Source organism: Puntigrus tetrazona, chromosome 12 (assembly GCF_018831695.1).
Source record: "Puntigrus tetrazona isolate hp1 chromosome 12, ASM1883169v1, whole genome shotgun sequence".
NCBI classification, from domain to species: domain Eukaryota; kingdom Metazoa; phylum Chordata; class Actinopteri; order Cypriniformes; family Cyprinidae; genus Puntigrus; species Puntigrus tetrazona.
Genome location: NC_056710.1, coordinates 13,655,142 through 13,677,526, shown reverse-complemented (window position 1 = coordinate 13,677,526; position 22,385 = coordinate 13,655,142). Strand labels below are relative to the sequence as shown.

Genomic DNA, 22,385 nt, shown 5'->3' with positions numbered 1-22,385 from the left:
AACAGAACATTAAAGGCAAGAACATGGTACCTAATGAGTAGATGTGTGTCTGGGTGTGTTTGAGTGATGCTTCCCTGTCACTACCCAAATCAACATCATCCTTGTTTCTTTTTTTTATTTTGTATCTTTATACATAATAAATGCGTATAATACATGCATCTATGTTTTGCTTTTATAAAAGTATTAATATTTAAAGTTCTAGATTAGTATTAATTTTTACTATATTAACTGTATTACATAATAATAATAATAGTAGTAGAACTATAGCTAAATAATAAATTGTTTATATGTTTTATTGTTAGATTTTGTGTGTGTGTGTCGACAAAAGTAAAATATATAGCCTAGTATAAAAGTAAAGTATATCTATGTCTCTCCTATAGTCATACACAAACAGGATGTGGGACTAAAAAGACATTAGAAAAGTAACCAGAAAAGACAGGATGGCGCGACTCAATCATTTTGTCCGTCAGAAAAATAAAGTTTGGTGAAGAAAAATACTCAAACAAACAAAAATAACTGGCTTAATTAGCATGGCAGGCTATGGCGCTGACTCGGTGTGGTTGACCGGGCATGACCGAGGTGGCACTGGCCATGGGCATAGGGCCAAACGCATAGGGAAATTACAGGGTGCCCAGGCAAGAAATAGAGCCTGTGCTGCCTCCCTCTCATATTTCACCATATCTCTAGCATAGCTACATATTTTAGCATGCAGTAACCCTTGGCCTGTTTTCTGGACCTCTTTGTCCCCCCCTCCACTTCATTCTCTCTCTGCTTTTCTCATACACCCTCTTTATTTCTGCCTTTTAGACCTTTTCTTACTTTCTCCTCCCCTGCCATTCTGTCTTTTTCTCTCCTCCCAGTGTGCACTCTGATTACCTCTCCAAACTGGCAATAAGTTGATTGCTTTACAGAGATGATGTAAGCCCTTGCCCTAGGGTACATCAGGTTGGCTTTCGCCTGCTTTATCTTGTAAAGCCTAAATTAACAGCTGGTTTGGTTTGAGTTCTTCTGGATCTGACTAAAGGATTAGGCTTCGTTCTCATGTGAGTCAATCTGGTTTGATTTATTGCAGGTCTATCAAAAAAGATCAATGGAGGCCCTTTTGAAAGTAAATCCTTAATCGCTCTTTGCACTTACGTGTCATCATTGTGAGTTTTCTCTCCCTCTCTCTCTCCCTCGTTCTCATTCCTTGCCTGTCTTCCTCCGGCTCTCTTTTCTCCTCGCCTTTTTTCCGTCTCATCTCGGGAACACGACGATCGGGAGTGTCAGTGGTATTTTGTTGTTATACGGGATGGATTTTTTTTGCTCTCATTAGCCGTCGATCACCAAAGCTCAAATTGAAGCCCAGCTTTGCCGGCGCAGGCCCCAATGGTGGCTTGCAGCGTATTTTTATCGCAGCGCAAATCTACCTGTACGTGTCTACACATCCAAATGGCCTCAAAACCTAGGGTTGAATACGAGTATATTCAGTTCAAAGCGAGGGGCCATCATTTTTAATTGTCCTTACAGTCATTTACAGGAGTACCTTGCAATCATATCGGTCAGCAGTTTGAATCACAGTATTATTTTAGTCCCAGCATAATTTTATTGGTAGGGAAATTAATGTAAAGTTAAGTCCTGGAACTGAACGCGCATGTCTCCACACAATGCATTTTAGAATGGTGACGTTTATAGGTGGTGCAGTGGCCAAAGGTGTCCGGCTGGCGCTAATTTGCATAATGACAAGAAGCGCAGCAGCCCTCGAATGACCTAGAAAGTGAAACAGGATCTGCTTGTCTTTAATATTCCTCCCCTCTCATTCCCACTTTCTTTCACTTGTTCCTTCTCTCCTCCATTCTTTTAACAACAGGCCTATTATCCACACTCATTTTTTTCCCTCCCTCTCAAGGCCATGACTCTTAAAGAATCTGGTGCTGGAGCGGAGACACTGGCATGGCCTGCCTGATGGGGAGCCACACACACACACACACACACACACACACACACACACACACACACACACACACACACACTGACCTACTATGACCGGTAACGGTGGTCAGACAGTATCTGTGTGTCCACTTGAAAAAAGGATCACGTATGCTGTTTTCAAACACAGGTGAAGGGGAATAAGTAAAACAGTCAGGATTGCAGAGCAGTAGAAATGATACTGCTGTACAGCCTACTGAGTAATTGAGAATTCAAGGTCCAGAGAAAATGTGTCTTTTTCTTTTCCTCATTAAGTGGTCCTGTACCAAATGGCACACTTGCCATCTCAAGGACTTGCAAAAGCTGCATATAAAAGTCCTTAAAACTGTAGGGTGTCCTACAGCTATTTTATGTTTGAGAAGGATCATTTTAGTTAATGAGTTCATTCATTTTGTTTCAATGAACCTGTTTAAAAAGCATCTATTTGTTTGAGTAATCCTCAAGTGTTCACAGAACATTTTTTGATAGTGAAATTAATAGCGAGTTAAAAACAAAGCTCTGTAGATGTTTTCAAATCAATTAATTACAAAAGTAAAAAATAAGTATTATAAAATAAATATTTGATTTGTTCACTCAAGTGTTCACAGCATCATTTTCTAATTTATTAATAGTGTCATTAATATCATTAATATTTATTAACCCATTGTAGATGTTTTCAAGAACAGATTAAAACAAATCAAATCAGATCAAATTCAGACATCACAATTCCTGCAGCATTTCTTCTGTTTTCACTACCGTCCCCCGCTCATTCTTTACAGACACAAATATCGTGTATTGTGGCGTGTGCGATTCTGCATGTGTGTGTGGTGCTGAGAAAAGCTCAGGCAGATCGATGTCAAGTTCAGGTGTGTCCTCCTCCCTGGCTGGCAGAGCAGGGCCGAGGGGCCGAGCAGGCAGGAGGGAGGGAGGGAATTGACAGGGTACGTGGGAAGGAAGGGCTCGCTGTCAGCCAGACAGACCTCTTAATCCTATAGCCCTTGGGAAAGGGTGTGTGTATGTGTGCACGTGTAGACCTATATTTGTGAGTGCACAATTTTCAAGCAGGGGTTAGTTGGCTTAAACATCTCAGATCGAGCCTATTGTATCCTTATGTGTGGGTCTTGTGCCTGTCTTTGTGTCGGTTTGTGAAGGACAGCGTTTTATATGGCCACTGTTTGCTGTAAGTCAGAAGTCTTATTGTATATTTATGTGAGTATGACACAATGTGTGTGAGGAAAAGGGGGTGGAGTAGTGGATCTGTCAGTGAAGTATCATACACATTTTGCGCCCACAAGCCTTAGCCTTTCTCTTGGCACGCCCTCATTGTTTTCAACACTTCACTGTAAAAAAATCCAGAAAGGAGTGATTGCATCACCTCGGAGTTCGTTAAAGTAAAGCACACTATTTAGCCACATTCCATACAAGCCTGCTGTCTCTAGCTTGCATTCCCACCCTCCCTCTCTCTCTCTCGCTCTCTCTCTTTTTGGCATAGACTTTTGCATATATCACGGGCTGCCAGGCTAAGAGCCTGGGACTTCCCCACGCCACACTCCAAGCCTTTGATCCCTTGCTTTGGAGGTAACATCAAAAGGAGAGGCATAGAAAGGCAGCTACTACTGTGAAGTTCAATGTTCAACTTGATGGCTTGGCTGAGGGCTTTTTTTCTGTACTGCTTCCCCCAGCTGACAAAAACACACAGTTTGTAGCCAAGGCTTTTTTTCCAGTGCATGTTAACCTTTATAGAACACATCTGTAAAAAAACAAAAACCACCCCCAAAACCATATAAATCTGCATGTCCGTGTCTTGCAGCCTTGCATGAAGGAGGCTTTGGAAATGGAGCCAGAGCATTGTTAACTCAGCGTTGCAATGAGTTGCATCAAGTAAACGAGTAGATTGGAGAGAGGATACGAGGCACAGAAGCCGGCTTCATGCGAGTTCAGGTGCACACGTCATCATCAACTGTCAGAGTCTGTTATAGGGTGAAACAAAGCATTGTGGGCTGGTACTATTATGATGAAACAAATGCTTATCAGAATGATGTTGTAATAAATGCATTGCTGTTTATTAAGGTCCTAAAGCTTCTGTCAGACTAGAATTTCACCTCTTTCATATGCATGCAAACACAGGAAAACAAAAACTTAAACTCTTTGTCCATTGTAGTGTCCAGAAAAAAGATTTGCATGCTCAAAGTCTAGTTTGACCAAGGCTTAAGATATTTCCATGTTGGGATGTTTCCATTAAATGTTGATTTGTTCTTATTGGTTACTTAAGCCCAGCTTAACCGCAAATGCTGTTATTTTTTTTTATTGCCATTAAACAAACCTGGGTCAGATAAGGCTTGCTGTTTTATTTTTCCTCAGTTTGAAATAATGATGTTTTGAGATGTTTTCTTTCATCAGGGGGAGTTGCATGAGCTTGACAGTATAGCACAGGTGCATCTTATGCATCTTATGAATAGTATATTCAGACTTGACATGTCTGGCATGTGTTACTGTTTAGCTAAGAGTAGAGATTAGTTTTCACACTGAACCTTCTTTAGTCCCAGCTGCGTCCAGCTACACATGTAGTTCTGCATCTCATCTGTGCACAACTGAATTGATCATTAGCAAGAAGGGAGTTGCATTGAAAACATTTACCTGAAAAGATGCTTCTGCTGGAGCTTTTGGATTCGAATAGAGCTTATGAACAGTCAGTAAGTTTATTTTTGCTTATTCTTGTCCCAGTGCCCTGTCAACCCCTCTGTTAATGGTTCGAGAAGACAGGTCTGCGGTTTGCCCAAGAGAGACACAGTGCCAGAGAGAGTTGCTTAAAGAGTGCATTAAAGATTCAGCAGTAATTGCTGTGTGTGATGGTGTCTGTTGCTGCTGTTTGTGGATGGATGTCTGCAGTAATTAACAGAGAGGTGGAGGAGGGGTTATGTGTGTTCGTGAGGTTTTTTTGGTGTGTGTGGGGAGGGTGTATTACTACAAAATCATTACTATAGTTTATTTGGAGGTGAAGGGTGCTCTTCGTGGGGTGCAGAGGAGAAGATAGGGGTCGCACCATCACCCATGGTGCTTTGCCCGTGGCTCTCACCGTGTGACCTTCCCTGGGTCTTATTGTCATCTGTACCTCCTCCATTTTAATGAGCTCTATTAACCAGTCCTTTATTTATTTATTTGGGAGCAAAAGAACGGCCTTGTCCCTGAAGGTAGAAGCGTTCTCATGGACAGGTCGTTAGCGTTGTTACTCTTTGCGTATCTAATGCCATAAACCAATCAGTTGATTTGTTATCAAAAATTACGGATATATTACTAACTAACAAAAGGTACAGTAAACACTTCCTCCATTTAAATTCATGTAGTTGAAAGCGAGACTGGTCTGAATAGACCAGCCTGTAGTATTTGTGGTACACTGAGTGCGTTTGATGTTCCCCGAGTATGGTTCGGGTTTGAGTTGTAGGGTAAATTCAGAAGGGTGTCCTGCGTTGACGCTTCTGACCTGCAACCATTTTGAATTTCGAGGCAGATAATGGTGCTCAGATATACTCAGGGACCAGACCTTATGAATATGGAGTTTGGAGTGCTTCAAGGTTTATTTGTGTGTGTGTGTGTGTAGGTTGAAACCCGTTTGAAGGTTGTTGTTGCTGCAGGAGGTGAAAGTAGTCTTTATTTTGAACTTGAGAGTGTGCACTAGTGTGGTAATTAGCTCCTCATGGTGGCCAGGGGTGACCCCTATCTGTACAGTAAAGCTGATCCACGGCCGAGAGTATGCGTGTGTTTAAACGTGAGCTCCAAAGTCCAAACTCCATGCCAACCCAGTGTTAACTCTACAGGACCTATGAGCAGGCACACCTAGCGCTAAGCCCTGCGCCCCGGCTGAAGATCACGTAGCTGGTAAGTAGGTCAGTGTACGAGATTCCACAGGGTAGGAATGAGACCTCTCTTGGTGTTGAAACACTGCAGGCTGTGTAAGTGTGCAGCTCTTGGGTGTGTTGCTAGGCCTTAGCTGCCTGTATATGTCTCATTATGGGCCCTGCTGGAGGAGACACCAGCCACGAAGACTAGAGCCTGCAGGGCTATTTATAGAGCACTCTTAAGGGGCCCATAATCACCCAGAAGAGAAAGAGAACAAGAGGAAGGAGGAGAAGCAGGGGGGGCACAATTTTGGAAATAATTCCAAAAAATATATTTCATGAGTCTTGTTAAAAGAATCGTATCCAACCGTATAAAATGACAATTTTAAGACCAAATGAAAGCCTCTAGTTGCCTACCTCACAGCAAACCAGACACAACTATTGGGCAAATTTTACATGATTAACTGTACATTTTTCGTTACTATGCCCCTTGGGTAGAAGAACAACAGCCTAAAAAGACTTGTTCCTGCTAAATAAAAAAATATCAATCACCAATTGCTATGTCAGTCTACATGGACTTCAATAGAGGAACCCTGTCACTCTGTCCAACTGTCTCCTTGAGAGACAGTTTGTTTGTTTTACTGCCTCCTCAAGCAAAGAGGACGGCTGCTCTTAAAGGGCTAGTCTGGCTTTCAGGCCTGGCAGAACTTCTTTATGGCCTTACTTATTGGTATTATGTTCAAATTAACATAGTACCTAACACAGTCTGAGAGCTTCAGGTGAATCAGCTCCTGTTTGATTAATACACAAGTCAATGCCTGCTACTTAAACAAACCACAAGTGTGGCCACATGTATCTTGTGCTGTTGTGTTTAAGGTGCTGGATCAGATAGTAATTTAGGAATTTGGAATGATTTATCAAAATATTTCTTGAATTGTCTCTTTAAGTGGAAGAGTGAGGTTTCTTGCATTACCGTGGGACCTGAAAATGTAAATGGATGCTTGTGTTAGCCTCATGTTGTTTCAAACCAATATGTATTTGTGTTATGTACAAGAAGATATTTTGAAAGGATATTGAAGAGCATGGAATCCTATTGGTTATCTCTCTGTGGGATAGCATAATTGTATATTATTTAGAATGTTTTTTTATTCAGGTAGCTAACTATAATCATGTTCAAGATCAAATTCCATCATTTTAGTGTATGAACTGCTGTTTTGCACCCATTATAGCACCCCTTGTGGCAGTGCTGAGAATGCAGTGAGCATTCATGCAGTTTATGCTATTTCAGAACAATACATGAAATCAAGCTTGCTTAGCTAGAAGCATCCATGTTCAAATATTTTTGTAGAGTATGTTTTAGGCCAAAGTTTCAAAAGATGCCTGCCTCGTCAACTGTTTGGAAGATCAGTTTTAGAGGCAGTGTGAAAGAAAAATGTCAGTGGGAGTTTATTATGAAGAGGGCCAAGGTGAGAGGTGAGGCGATGGAGGAGATCAGGCTGGGGTCTCTGGCTCTGTGCTGTCAGAGTGCTGAGAACCCCCCAGCGGTTCCAGCTTTGGAGTAAATACGGGCCCCGCGGACCCTCTCCCGCCCCGGGGCACACAAACCCCAGGCCTGCCCACATTCCAGCTTTATTTTCCTGGTTGCAGAATGCCTGAGGCAATCTGAGCTGGTGGGGTGTTCTTTTCTCTTTTTTTCCTTTATTTACTCATAAAATGTGCATTAGAAGAACTAAGCAAGTGTGAAGAGCCTTCGTGTAGACTAACTTTCAGTTTCATCTAGTGTTGAGCTACTCCTCCTCCTCCTCCTCCTCCTCCTCCACCCTCTCCACCCCTAGCCCCCACCTCCGGCATGCTTCCATCCATCTGAAATGAAGGCTATTTGAATGTTTCAAGCAAACATACAAAGACAGACAGACGCACACACACACACCCAAACACATGCTTTCTCTCTCTTTTTTCGCTCTCTCTACCTCTCTAGAGATGGGAGTCTCACAGATGGGCAGATCCCTTCTCTTTGGATCAGTGAATTTCAAAGAGCCTGTCTGGATCATTATTATGTCCTTTTCCCAAAAAATTTCTCCTCTTGAGAGAGCAAGTGTATTAAGTGCGAGTCTGTATGTATCCATGCTTGCCTGTTCCTCAGCACCTGTGAACAAAACAATGGGCTTTTTATTGTTGCTTTTTCAGTGGGAGTGGTATGTAATATAATTCTTATGCAAACTTGGTTCTTCATGTGAACACTCTTAAACTTAAACAGCCTTTTTTTGTAATTAGTGTTGCCTCTTTTATTTACAGAGACAGGAAATAACAAGGTGGTGGGAGGTTTGACCAGGAGATTACCTAATCTGCACTTGAACCTGGGTCACTGCACTAAGCAGCATCTTAGAGCATGCACAGTAGTTATCAGGACACATGTGAGCAGTCATTTTCAGATCTCTTAGCTTAAATAATGTCTTGTTTTATTCTTAGCAATAGGTCAGCTCTCATACCCTTAGTTCATGTGTGGATATGGTGATGGTTAACATTCAGATGTATGTGATCGTGTGTTAGTAGCAGCATATGTTTTTGACCCCTCTCCACAGATGGTCTGGGATCTTCTGGGCCTAATTGAGTATTTCTAGTGGGAAATTGGCTCACCAAGTGCTTGCCAGACCCCTTAAATCCTTTTTGTCTTCAAGTTGTCCTGTGTACATTGTTAATGAGGCTGGAATGCTTTCTAATGCATTGGTTCATCCAATACTGGACAGCTGAAAATAGATCCACAGATATCCCTAGTCTCTTGGACAAAGTAAGCATCTGATTTGTCTGATTGTAGAAAAGCCTTTGCTCTTAATCCAAAAACAAATCGAACACGCAATTTACATGGATTACATTTGGTTATCACATTCAGTTTTGTTTGCTCTAGTTTACCTACTGTTGCAAATGTTTCCATAATCCAGATGACTTTAGTTCTAGGTCTAACATTGTAAAGTGAATGTCTGGTTTGGAATGATTTTCCATGAAATATAAAGGGTTTCTGCAAAGGGCAGGTTGCAAAATTCAGCTCCAGATTCAGTTTAGGTGAAAAGATTTTGCCAGAAGACCTGATTAAGCAACTTGTGGTCTCTGGTGTTTTCTATCTCTCTTTCTCTCTCTCTCTCTCTCTTTCTCTCTCTCTTTCTCTTTCTCCTGGAAGTCTCTAGGCAATAGAGGGACAGAGAGAGAGTTCATCCCTTTTGGAGGATTTAGAGGGCTCCCTTGTCTTTCACTTCATCAGAGACAATTGAGTCATTCATTCCTATTGTAGCTGTGCTGAGGCAAGGCAGGAGAAGGCGAGGCAAGGCTTGAGGGTTTGCTGAAGGATGGGGGAGGCAAAGGGGAGCCCCTGCTGTTGAGGCCCCAGGACAGAGTAAGCACTCTGGGTAAGTCTGAAGGCTGAGGCTGAGGGGGAGGGTACTGAGTTCTCCAGAGCTCCAGAGCAATTTGTCACATCAGAATAGCACTTGAGTTACGTGGAAGGGGGCCTCCTAGCTGGAGAGTTTTTAGTAGGGAGAGAAGAGGCAGGGGGAGGTCAGAGGTCATGGCCTTCTCGAACCCAAGTGGTGCGTCCGTCAGCAGGCCAGGGGTGGTGCAGGGGGTTGGGCTGTGAGGGAACACCGCTGGGTCTTTGGCACTGGTCTAGGCTCAGCTTTCCTTGGCATGCTTGTAAAACCTGCAGGAGGGATTAGACCAAGGGAAAGGTCTGAAGTGGATACGCCTGTCAGAGTATGTGCACTTAGCTTTCAGCACCCTCACTGGTAAGGTGTCACCTTTCACCCCATCCAATCTAAACTACACAGAACCTGGTCTTACCTACCTAGATATTGCCTTGTCCTACAAACACTCACATTTAAAACATATTTATGATTATTACATATTATTTTTTCGATTCTTTAAAATGTGGCATTCCTGTCCACCTTTCCCATCAGCCGGTTTGACTATTTGGAGGTGGGTATGATCAAGTTGAGGCCAAGGTAGAAGTCAAAAAGTTCATCCAGACTGGATCACAGGAATGAATCCTGCTGTGAATCCACCTCTAATTAGCTCTGATTCAGTCCTATTCTTGAAGACACATGAACAGCCTTACAACTACTGCCTCATTTCATGGGCATTTGCTTAAATGGCAAGCCACAAAACCAGGCATTTTTTCTTCACTCTTTTTCTGTGTTTGGCAAAGTGGAGCTTGGAATGTCCTCATAAGAAGAGTAAGATCTCAAAGGAGGCCTGACAAGGTCAAACAAACTACACAGATCGGCCGTAAGAAGGGAAGGTGTGAAGCTGTTTTGATTGGATAGAGCAAGACAGAGAGTAGGAGCTGAAAAGTTGACCCTGATTGGCCGGATCTGGTCAGACATGGGAATGGATTTGATTCTGATTTGTGGCTCACTTGGGCCAAGTTTTTTCAGTTGATTTGGAGCCCAGTGGTTGATGTCCTGGCAGCATCGGAGGCCAAGTTACAAGGCCGACCGACTCGTCAGAAGTTTCCTTTGGGGAACTGATGAAGTATAGCACAGCATGCATTAGGCCTAAAAAAAGAGCAAATTTTTTTTATGTAGAGTGTACTCTAAATTTATTTTTCATGTTATGGGCCCAAGACTGCATCCAAAATTGTGCCAAGGTTAGGAAATTGAGCCCCAGCTGCTGTGTCTACCCCACCTCTTTTTTTACTTCTGTCCACCATTCCTCCATCCTTCTGTCCTTCCTTCATTTCTTTGTTCCTTTGCCTCTTTCTTTTGCATTTAACTTAAATGCTCACTTAAATATTTTGGCATCTGCCAAGCCCACATGCAAATCCACTCAACCCTCCTATTTAGTAACATAGATGGTTTGAATACTTATTTGAATTTATTTTGTCATTGAACAGAGCAGCGGTTTCCAATGGTCACTTTTGTACCTCAATGTTTGTTGCTCTTCAGGTTTCCCATAATAACAGCAATCAGGGCTCAGTTAACCCCTGACCTGTGTAATTCAGCCAATACAACAGCCACACTTCAAGTGTTAGGAATGTGTAGATTCTCTTTTCCTGACGAGACACCCATCACTCAGATAACCCAGTCTAAATCACGTTTACAATCAGCTGGTTGTCTCTAAGCCTCTACGGAAACAGGTTCAAGGGTCAAGTTCACTTGTTGTGGGCTAATGGACATTAGGCACACCAGTTTTTGGACATTAACAGCAGGTTTCTAATAGGTCCCAGCATGTGCTCTCCAGAGAATTTGTCCATCAGGGTTCAGGGCTGGGACAAAAAAGATTGACTTTCTGTCAACTGTATAGGAGACTCAGACATTCACCTAAGAATACAGCATATTTTGTGTATATGCCTATTACAAACCATATGTTCAAAATCTGTTTTCATATATATTGGGCTTTCAAAAATTATTTGATTTTACAGAATAAATTAAGAGTTTGTAAATGTCATGGAGCTCTTTATGGTGATTTTGGTGATTATTTTCATCTGTTGGCTCAAAGAGCGATGTAAGGGTTCATGAAAGGGCTGTTTGCCTATATACACGTCTGATAAAGTCCAGGTCAATCATTCACGGGGACAGTTGCTGCAGTGACTCAATGCCACACCCTTATTATGTGTACTGGGAAAAAAGTACACCTTAAATTCCAGAGGCCAATAAAACCATTTATTTATGCATGATTAATACAGGAAGAAGAATCAGAATTCACCTGAATGCAATTGAGCGTGTGGTTCAAAATGTGCTGTTTTTGTGAGCAGCAAGCATAGTGTAAATTAATCTTAACACCAGTAGTTTTAGTTTTCAAAAAGCTCCACCTCATGCATCATTCGACCTTGGATCTTTTTGACATGATTTCTTTTTGTTTACTTTTGCTTTCTATGTCACACTTTTATTTTTATTTTTTTCAGATATTTTAGCTCTTATGTTGTGTTTCCCTTTGTTTTCTGCATTGTTAACATGTTTTTCTTTTGTTTTTCTCCATTTTTTTCTTTCTGTCATCCAGTATCTACAGATGAAATGGCCCCTGCTAGATGTTCAAGCAGGAAGTCTTCAGAGTAGACAAGCACTTAAAGATGCCAGGTCACCTTCTCCAGCACACATCGTTGTAAGTAATACCCATGAGTCATTGCATTTACAAAGCTCTTTGTTCTACAGCACAGTCCATGAAAACCAAACTACTTCTGGTATTGTTGGGTTCTTCGAGATCTTACACTCCTCTCCTAACAGCTGTCAATTGGTTTAGTGATCTATAAAAACTGTAGACCAGGAATGAGTTTTGCAAAATCACCGTAAGCATAAGTTGATTGTAGCTCCATTGGTTTTAATGGGTCTACGATGTATTTAAGCTTACAGTGCTTTTGGGAAACACAGCCAAGATTGTGTTGGAATGTTATATATCACATGGGTGCTTGTTTTATAATGCGCTTGTCTTTAATATGGCTTCTCCATGAAAACCAAAGGGTGAGATTTCAGTGTAGCTCAAAAGTTTTCTCAGTTTGAATGGCACAAAGTGGCAGAGGGCAAGACTGTGGAGACGGATAATTAACGCCCATGCTAAGCTTGGCTCAGGCAATAAGTGTCTGGAGTAGAGATGCTATGTTTATTTTGCAGTTTGGATCCGTGAGTGCTGTTATCCATGTGTTTAACTCTAAATTTATCACTCTTTTAAAATCTATAGATGATAAGACCTTCAAGGTTAGACACACTGTGGGGCGAAAATAATGTTACCATGTTAAATCATCTGGTTATTGATTCTTTTCCTTGGACAATAGACCAAATTTGATTTTGGTCTTTCCATTGTGGAGCAGGAGTTTAGGGGCTTCACTGCGTTTCCATAGTTACTGGAAGCAACAGAGTGCCTTCAAGGTCATATTTAGGAATATAAGAGAATAATCTATTAAATCCAGGATAATATTTTGTCAGAAAGATAAACACATTTTGAACATGCTGTACAGGACTGAATTTTATTAGTTATTCTTACTGTAATTAGGTGTGGGTTGTTGGGTTGGTTGTTTACCATGTTATTGTGGTATAGTGAGATAATGAGAAAACATTCTCAATTAACTTTAAAGAGTCTATTTGTAATTGATATTGGTTTAGTTTTTTGTTTGATTGGTTGGATTTTTTGAGACCATGTTTGTAAGATTATACTCCTAAAAGTTGACTTTTTAGCACATTTATGCAGCCTTTCTCTTCCGGACCAAAAGTAGAAAGTATAAAATCATGGCTAGCTGTGACGTTGTCGAAAAAGTATTTGCAATTTAATGTTTTGCATTTGTCTTTTGGCTCACACTTTATTCAAGGTCTAATTCTTGCTATTAATACACAATCAACTGTGACTTTTGTCTCAATTTAAACTACTAATTTGCTGCTTATTAATAGTAAGGTAGTTGTTAAGTCTAGGATTAGGGATGTAGAACATGATCACGAACAATTTGTGCTTTATAAGTACTAATAAACAGCCAATATGTTATTAATTGGAATGCTCATAAGCAACTAGCTAACTAGTGACAATTGATCTCTATGCTAAAGTGTTACCAAATTTTTTCCACTTGTTGTCTAATGCAATTACCATTCAAAGTATGAAGTTGGTAAGAAACCTCATATTCTCAGTAAGACATTTATTTAATCAGAAATACAGTAAATACTATCTGATGAATGAAATGGCAAATCTACAAATGCCTTTACTGGACTGGTAGTATACTATTTTTACATTTTAAACGTAGGGTAGCCATCCCATGTGCTTTTTTTAAGAGAAAGAGAAAAATGATTGTCCTCCCTCTCTGAATCATTAAATGTGTGGGAGGTAGTTAAGAACAGGCTCAGGTAAATACTGCACTTGAGTTTTATTCCTCTGACTCATGAGGCTGTAAATGCTTATCAGCACAGAGCAGTTTTCTCTATTGCCTTTTAAAACAGCCCTAAAGACCTACAGCGAGAGAGCATGTTTTGCTCTGTATGGTATGTTTAGCTATTTAGCATTTAAGGTCGTTTATATTTGTTCAGTTCATTCATACAGTTCGTATCTGTTTGATCAAGACCTAACATGGTACTTTGCATTATTTCTTCATCCTTCTTTCTTTCCGCTTCTCTCGCTCTCCCGTTCTACTCTTTCTCTCTTGTGCTGACGTGTGTTTGATTTGATGTTTCCTTGGTTTGCATCATGCCGTTGGTGAATCTATCTGGAGACAGTTGGTATTGTCAGGGATAGATAACTGTGGAATGCCCTGAGCTCTGTATTTATTTATTTATTTATTTTTGACTCAAGTTGGCCTATATGCTGCCGTACGTGAAGACCTTATCAATAAATTGTACCGTAAACAGTAGTTTCTCTTCTCTCTCGAATTGGAAGAACACCTGCCCACCTTGACCCATGGCTCTGAAGACGCCTGTCTGCCGTGGGCTGATAAGAGAGCGCCGATGGGCGTGAGATAAGGAACGTAAGCCGAAGTTCAAGTGACCCAACAATCACCAATGAGAGAGATACAAATGCACAGGTGGACAGCGGGAGAGAGGAGGTGATACCGTAAAAGGCCAGCATGGCAATGAAGTAAGACGATGAACGAGACACAGAGAGAAAGACAACAAAATATCTAAAAAGACTATAAAGTCAATGATGCTTGATATAAGTTGCCTTCACGCAGCAGCAGAAAACAGTTGTCAGAGTGCTGTATATGGTTATTTTTGTACACAGCTCTGTTATAAATTGCATTTTATAACCAAAGTGACTCTTTAAAATGTTTATGGCTATCACGAGAATAGGAAAAGTGTTTGACAGTATTTATACATATAGAAAGCCACTCCTGTGTTTTCTTTATATTAATTTAAAAAAGTATTTATATATATATATATATATATATTAATAGTTGCAAATTCAAGTTTGCAAAAAAACAAAACACATAATGAAAATTAAATAATTTTTTTTAGGTGGCATCCAACCACTTATTACTAAGTATATTGTCTGTCTAAATGCACCAAGTGTGTGAATGTAATCATAGGAACACACAATCTTTTTTTGTTATAGTCACATGTGGCCATAGAGGTGCTACTCCACGCTGCACTATGAATAGAGCACAGGAAGTGACCCTCTAGTTTCTGTCCACGCCCATAGAAGGCAGTGCCAGGATGTTTGAAGTACTCAAGAGCCCCGCAAGCTTTTCAAAGCCTCTTAGTCCCACACAGTCAGCATGCATTTACTACCTGTTCACAAGTCATAAAGAACACATCTCTGGAAAGCCGTTTGTCCTACTGCCATCTCCGCTAACTTTTAATGTGATTTGTAAAGGCCATTCTTTATATAGACTGTAATATAGACATAGGCAATTCAGACAGGTAGACAGCAAAACACATGTGCTGTGTATCTGGCATCGAACAGACCATGAACTCAAGGACGGTATGAACTCAAGGTATGTATGGGGATCATGTGATTGCAATTCCAGTGGGAAGGAGGTGGAAACAACGGAACGATAGATTTCCCCACATCTGTGGCACATTGGCCATTCGTTCCGGGATCAGTTTCCTGTTCTAGTTCTCTTTCTCGACTCATATGCACAGCTGTCCATCAGCGTTTCCCTATGTAGTGTTTCTTGGTGTAGGCCGTATACTAGATTGGTATAGCCAGATGTTTAACTCACAGCATAAAGTCTGGCCATTTGCAGCTTTTTATTGTGGTCAAAACCTGTCTACTTACACAGGAAATGACCATTTGATTGATATGTTGTTGTGAAAACTTTGTGACCATAATTTCAGCTTTTTTTTTAAATTTAGTAAGTACTGGTTTACTTACAGACAGAAATCTCAGTGGCAAAAAAAAAAAATCACACATAAAGTTTATAATTTAAAAATATTTATATCTATTTAAAACATAGACATTACATATTTAAAAATATATTCATGCAAGCTTTATAGTTATATATACATAATAAATCTACACGGTAGAAACACTTATATTATGTCAAAAGTTTCTTTTGGATTGTGATTAATCATTTGACAAACACACACACACAGAGAGATATATATATATATATATATATATATATATATATATATATATATATATATATATATATATATATATGTATATATATGTATATATATGTATATACACACATATAAATTTATTTTATTATTATTATTATTGTAATTAATTGTAATTTGCCCAGACTAATTATACTAATTATATGTCTCTATGCAGTAACCATACCCTAGCTAGTTAAAGCTAGCTAGTCTTTTTGTGGGTCAGGTGAAGTGCTAAATTGATAGTGAATACTGTGTATGTGTGTTGCAAATTATTTTATACAACTTATTTTATTGAAATAAAATCAGTGAAATAAAAGTTAGCATTTTAATGCTGCTCTCTAAAATAATGCTGAGGCAAAAGGATACACTCACACTCACAACCTCATGCAAGCACACTACACACTGTCTAATACACACACGCGCACACACAGACATTGTCCTCTTGCTCCGAGTCTTGTTGAGACTGGACAATGTTTCCATTGTTTTCTGGGCTTTCACAGGCAGCGGGGGACGGCTGGAGTGTTAACTATTTCCCCACGAGGCCCCACAGCAGTGTGCATATGCGTGCAAGCGCTGTGTGCAAGTGAACCAACAGCAGGAAAACGCGGGAACAGTGAGAAAGCAGGGAGATGAGGAAGAATAGAAGGGGTGGGACTTGGAAGAATGTTGGAGGAGTCGTGGTCTGTTCCTGTATGGTAATTAGTATTTAGGAAGTGATGGAATGTGTTGCGTTTTGACAGAGCGGGACCTCCCACCTGAACCTCTGTACGGTGAGGGCATGGCTGCTGTTTGCCGTCACAACACACGTCTGTCTGGAAGCTGGGGTTCGAACGGTTCTTAAAATTGAGTTTTGATATTAATGATAAAAAGTAAACTAAATGAATCGCACAGATAAAGCATGCAGGGAATTTTCCCAGACTCCAGCTGAGTAGGAGTAGTGTCTCAAGCTAGCACGGGGCCTGTAGTTTTTGCTGGGTAATTTGCTGCCTTTTTTTTCGGACTGAATGGTGGTGCACCTGGACTGGCTTGACAATGGCTGGGAGGGCCAGAGGCATGCTGGGAAACCCCAGCCCCCTCGCTGTTAATGAGGACCCCAGTGTCACAGCCACAAGACACTGAACCAACTGTCTTTTTCTTCTCTCCTTCTCTTAACTGTTTCTCACTTTTTTCGCTCCCTCATTCTCCATAGGGCCTCCGCCTTTTCCTTCCCGTCTTTTCGGTGCTGTTTGGTGCATAGTGATGTAACCACGGCTTGTTGTATGTAACTGTAACCACAGTTGTGCCGGTTCTGACACGACTGTGTGAAACAAGGAGATGCCACTTGTCCTGAGACCTTTGTCTAAAGCTTGGAGAACATCTCAGCGTGTTCTCTTGTGTAGTGCATGAGAGGCCTCCCTGGAGCATTTCCTTAACCAAACTCAAGGAATGTCAACAAACTCTTTTATGAGGGACCTGGTGTCAAGGTCATCAGCCCTTCGGCCGTTTATATTGTTAAATAACCTTGTGAGTTCAGGACGCTCACAACTCTTGTGTGTTTTCCCATTAACAGGAACATTTGTAGGACAATGTATGAGATCTCTTTCAGCAGCATTGAGAAAAATGACCACTTTAAGTCTCTATTTGTTCTCATATTTGAATCCTGAGATATCTCCTTTAGTTTTCTTTTAGATTTTTAAAATAAAATGATTTTATTCCCAGTAAATATTTTATTGTATGGCAACTAATGAATGAATTTTAACTAAATAAATGAATGATATTTCTAAATATTGCATCCCAAAAAAATATTATATATATAATATTTAGGAGGGACATTTGAGATGCAATACCATTCAAAAAAAAATTCTTTTAAGAATTCTGTTTTATTCAGCAGGAATGAATTAAATGTGTCAAAGATGAACACAAAGACAATAATATAAAAAAGGCATATATAAAAAAATATATTTAGTTTAATTTAGTTTTTTAGTTAATTTATATTTAAGTTTTTAAAGTTTATTAATAAATTCTGGAAAAAAATCACAGTATCCACAAAAATAAGTATTAAGAAATGTTTTATGAGCACCAAATCAGCATATTAAAAAAAGATCTGGAAGGATTGCGTGACACTGAACAATAAATAATGACTGCTAAAAAATATAGCTTTGCCTTCACAAAGTAAAATGACATTTTAAATCATTACAATATCTCATAATACTACTATTTGGAATTTTAGTGAGCTTAAAAGATTTCATTGAAAACATTAAACATTAAAAGTCTTGCAGACCCCCAAAAATTTAAATGGAAATGTATTTGATAAGACCTTGAAACAATAGATTTTTTTTCTTCTGTGATCATTTTAAGCCATTGCTTGCTAGTCTTTCTTTTTCTAGATGACATGGTGCAACAGGAACGTGGTGTACAAAGCCTCAATGCCTAAAGCCACATCAGTACTCTTTTTGTCAGTCAGTTCAGTTGATGTAGACACACTGCCAACATGCTAACAATATCACAACCTCAAATCACATTAAACAAACATGCACTTTTGTATTCTGCGTGTGTTGTATGTTGTATGCGAGATATGTTCGGGCTTGTACCTGGCAGCGGCCTGACACTGCAGTCAGAGAGGAAACAGACAGGAAAGGAGAGGGGTGGCACACACAGCTAGACATTTTTGTGGTTTTAAAAGTCATGCCTTTTGCCTTCATGCCCTGGTTGAGTGATGAGTGTACCATGTTCTCAATTTGTGACACGGGACGTCCGTCTTTGCCTTGCAGGGGCCCTTCTGCTTGGAATTCCCCGGACAGACTGATCTGAGTCTTCACCAATTACAGTTGGTGAGAATCCTGAATTCCAAGTTTCTTGCAGCTGGCTTATTGATTGTTTAAATGAATTACCTGCTTGAAAATCCGGTTTCAGCTGGTAGCTTATTTTCTGGCTGGTTATTTCCTGGTCCGAGCTGGTCATTAGCTGGTAGTATCCAGCTAGGGGTGGTCAAGCTGTCTTTTGGAACGCTGTGACTGGGTAACTAGCTAATGACCAGCTTGGAAGAGTTCTGACCTGCTAGAAACCAGCAATCATGCTACGGTTTTCCAGCTTAAACTGGGTTTTCCAGCAGGGTAGAGAATAGAGAATATCAAAATCATTACAATGAGAGATGTCAAAAACTATTTTGTTTTTGATAACAGTGCAATGTTCTGCTGTATTTGATATTGCTTGTTGCTGTGCTCTTGCTCTTTTCTATAAAATGGGGTTGAGTCTGCTTTGCATTTGTGCACACTCTCACACACTCACACACACTCTCACGAGCAGACTTGGCTCTTCTGCCTTTAGTTTTGTGTGGTAATTGTAAACTGTTGCTGTCCTTTGACACGCTGCCTTTTGTCTGTAGCAGGATCGCTGTTACGGTATACAGTGTTTGCGTGTAACAGGAAAGCATCAGCGCCACTCCAGCGGTGCAAAATTCAGCATCTCTGGATTCCTGGCAGCCCGAAATGCCTCTTGAGCTTCATCTTTGTCTGCTCGCAGGCCCCCGCTTCAGCCTTGTTAATTATTTTCCTGCATCTTCCGGAATGGTGGCGATTATTTCTCTCTGATTTCTTTTCCTTTTCTCTGAAGCAGCTGGCGTGAAGAGGATGCTTTTCATTTGTAGCATCTGGGGTTGAACGTATGCCAGCGAGAAGTTAGGAGGTGGAGTGGTTTGTGTTTTTGTGTGCACACGCGCAATCATGTGTGTGTAAATGTCTGCGTGACTTGGTTTGCGTGGGTCGAGGTTAAGGATGTTTGGATGATACGAGGCCTTCTTCTAATTGTCCTCTCGTCCGTCGACATGAGGCAGAGCGAGAGAGAGGGAGAACGGCGAGCGAAAGCGCCTGTCTGGCACCGCTCTTGTGGCGTGGAGTGACGCAAGTATGGGGCCACTGCCGCTGAGTGCCTCAATTGCACCTCGGCCCTCCTTGATGGACACAAACAGTGTGTGGAATTTGAAAGGGGGGCACGATGGGTAGCCTTGGTATGCCAAAACTCAGCAGCGGTGCACGGATCAGTAGGGCAAGCGATTGTTTAGCTCATCTCCTTGCGTTTAAGTCTATAGAGAAAGCTGCGGCATTGTGGGATGTGCTTGTCTTGTTTTTGTCTTGTCCCTCGGGGTCATGTAGGTCATGTCAAGATGCTAACCTTCATCGAGTAAAAAGTTTTGTTAGATTTAATTTTGAGTCCAGCAGCAATTTCTAGAGCTAATCTTAAGAGCAGCCAAAGTTCATCTTGCAAGACGTAGCATAAAAAACGTAATATACATCTAGGCAAAATTATTGTATGTAGTCATGTAGTAAGGGTTTAGGATACAATAAGTGCAGTTCTTGAACAAATTAGGATTTTAAGTTGTAAAATCACAATTAAAATAACTTTTTTTATGTTAGAAAATAATAATAATCATATATATATATATATATATATATATATATATATATATATATATATATATGTGTGTATATATATATATATATATATATATATATATATATATATATATATATATATATATATATATATATATATATATATATATATATATATATATATATATATATATAATTACCAAAAAATACATTGTATGCGTCAAAATGATGAATTTTCATATTTTATGATTTTTCTTCTATTTCTTTTTAAATCTTTTAGAATATTATTAAATATATTAAAACTAAATTTTTGATTAGTGATATGCTTGAAAAATCATTTAAATATTAAAAATGTTTAATTGAATCCAGCTTTCAGATAGACTAGCATATTACCTTTGGTCTGGTTTTGACTAGTTCCCACTGGTTTGCTGCTGTTAGAACTTAGCTAGTGAAGCTTGTTGACACACATTGTATAAGGGATTGTTGCTAGCTAAGCTAGTTTAGAGGTCTATTGGCAATTTATAAAAATCACAAAACAATAAATCTTCATTTGTTTTATTATCTGACGCTAATTACAGGGGGAAGAACTTTTTTGTTTTTGTAAAGAGTTTCTGTCAGAACTTGTTTGACAAGGTTCCTTAAGAGTTCCATAAGTAGTGCATTTCTGTTGTGTTTGTGAACTTGTTTGAATGGAAAAATCTAGCTGTTTGTCCATATGTCACTCTAATGCCTCCATGTGTGCGTTGCTCCTTATGTTTGTGTGTGTTAGCAAATCTACAGGTTCTCGGTTTTCTCAGCTTTTCAAGCTTAGCCGCACACAATTTCACACAAACCACAGCATGCTGCCCTGTTAGCACCCTTGAGTGTGTGTAGAGCACTCCTCATGGTCCGTCTAAAATAGAGAGAGAGCGCAGAAGAGATGGTGGGCGGGGAGGGTGTCGAACAAGAACTGCAAGAATGTTTGGGATTTTTTTTAGTCGGGGCCAGAACTTCCACAAGGACTTCCTGTGGGCTTCCACTGGAGCCAGACAGCATCGTTCTCCTCCTTCCCGAACTTCTAAGAATCTAAACTCTTAATAGAAGTGGCATTAACACTTCCCCTCCGCACCTTTCCACGACACCTCCCCCCACCACACACGCATTATATTCCTGCACGGCATTGAGCGAGACGGCGTTAGCCGGGACTCGTACTGTATTAGCACTTGAGGCTGTTTCACAGGGAAACTTGTTTTGACAGAACTCCAGGTGTCTCATTGTTGGGCGTGCTATGGTTCAACAGATTTACCAATTAGTGTCGGGATATGGGCAGACGAGGGGAGGGGGCAGCTTTTAGATGGTGGTTTGGAAGACGTGAATGTGGGGGGACAGCGAGTGTGATGGAATGACATGGGGCCTCGTGGACTGCCGAAGGGGTCATATGGTCAGAGAGAGACGCTTGGTAAGTTGATATGTGACCTCCTTTCACAGGCCTGTTATAGAGTAGCTTGGGAAAGTAGCTCAGAATGGAGAAAGAGATAGAGGAAGAGGAGGGGAAAGAGATAAGGAGGAACTAAACTCCGGTTTTAAAGATAACAAGTGCATTATTTTTTAAGAAAATTATTTAAACAACTTAAAACTTTTGCAATCACTAATTCCTTTTATCCTACTTCCCTTTCGTAGAAAGTTCCATTCCAATAGGTTAAAACATAGCATTTTTTTATGAATATATTTTTATTAAAATGGATAAATATGCAATATATTTATAGTCAAAATAATGTTTTAGGCTATCAAAATTTTGGATTTTTGTGATATACTGTGTATGTTTATTATATATAAAAAAATACACACAAATGCGTGCATATATTTGAAATCAAAATTGTTTAGATATTATATTTATAATATAAATTATATTAATGTAAATATGTAAATATTTTCAAAATATATACTGTCTGTGTGTGTATTTATATATACATAATACATATACACAGGACACACAGGATTATGTAAAAAAAAAAAAAAAAACATTATTTTATATGCAATTAATCATTTGACAGCACAACTTAAAATAGAGAATGATAAATGTGCTTACTAAAACTTTTTTCTGTATACTTTTTTTTTTAACCACTGTTCTGAGGGATAATCCCATAGCCTGTTTTTTTCTGTAGGCCTGTTGGTCGCCATTCCATCCATTTTTTTCATAATTACTGTTGTTTTTACCAATTAAGGCTCTTTATTTTCTTTTGAGCATG

The 22,385-nt window shown here is 39.9% G+C and overlaps 1 protein-coding gene across 35 annotated transcripts in view; it reads left to right on the top strand.

Annotated features, from left to right (window-relative positions):
• Window positions 1-22,385, top strand: part of tcf7l2 (transcription factor 7 like 2) — an 81,921-nt gene that overhangs the window by 13,814 nt on the left and 45,722 nt on the right. For 24 of the 35 annotated variants that reach the window (XR_006252221.1, XR_006252219.1, XR_006252218.1 and 21 more), the window contains exons 4-5: window positions 11,772-11,873; window positions 18,538-18,597. The exons of 3 other annotated variants lie outside the window; for them this stretch is intronic. Coding sequence is in view for 28 of the 32 variants with exons in the window: in XM_043253759.1 (XP_043109694.1) it covers window positions 11,772-11,873; window positions 18,538-18,597 (162 nt within the window). In the remaining 4 variants the exon portion in view is untranslated. The remainder of the gene's footprint in view (window positions 1-11,771; window positions 11,874-18,537; window positions 18,598-22,385) is intronic. 8 more of the 35 variants (XM_043253772.1, XM_043253773.1, XM_043253769.1 and 5 more) reach the window with 2 other exon arrangements.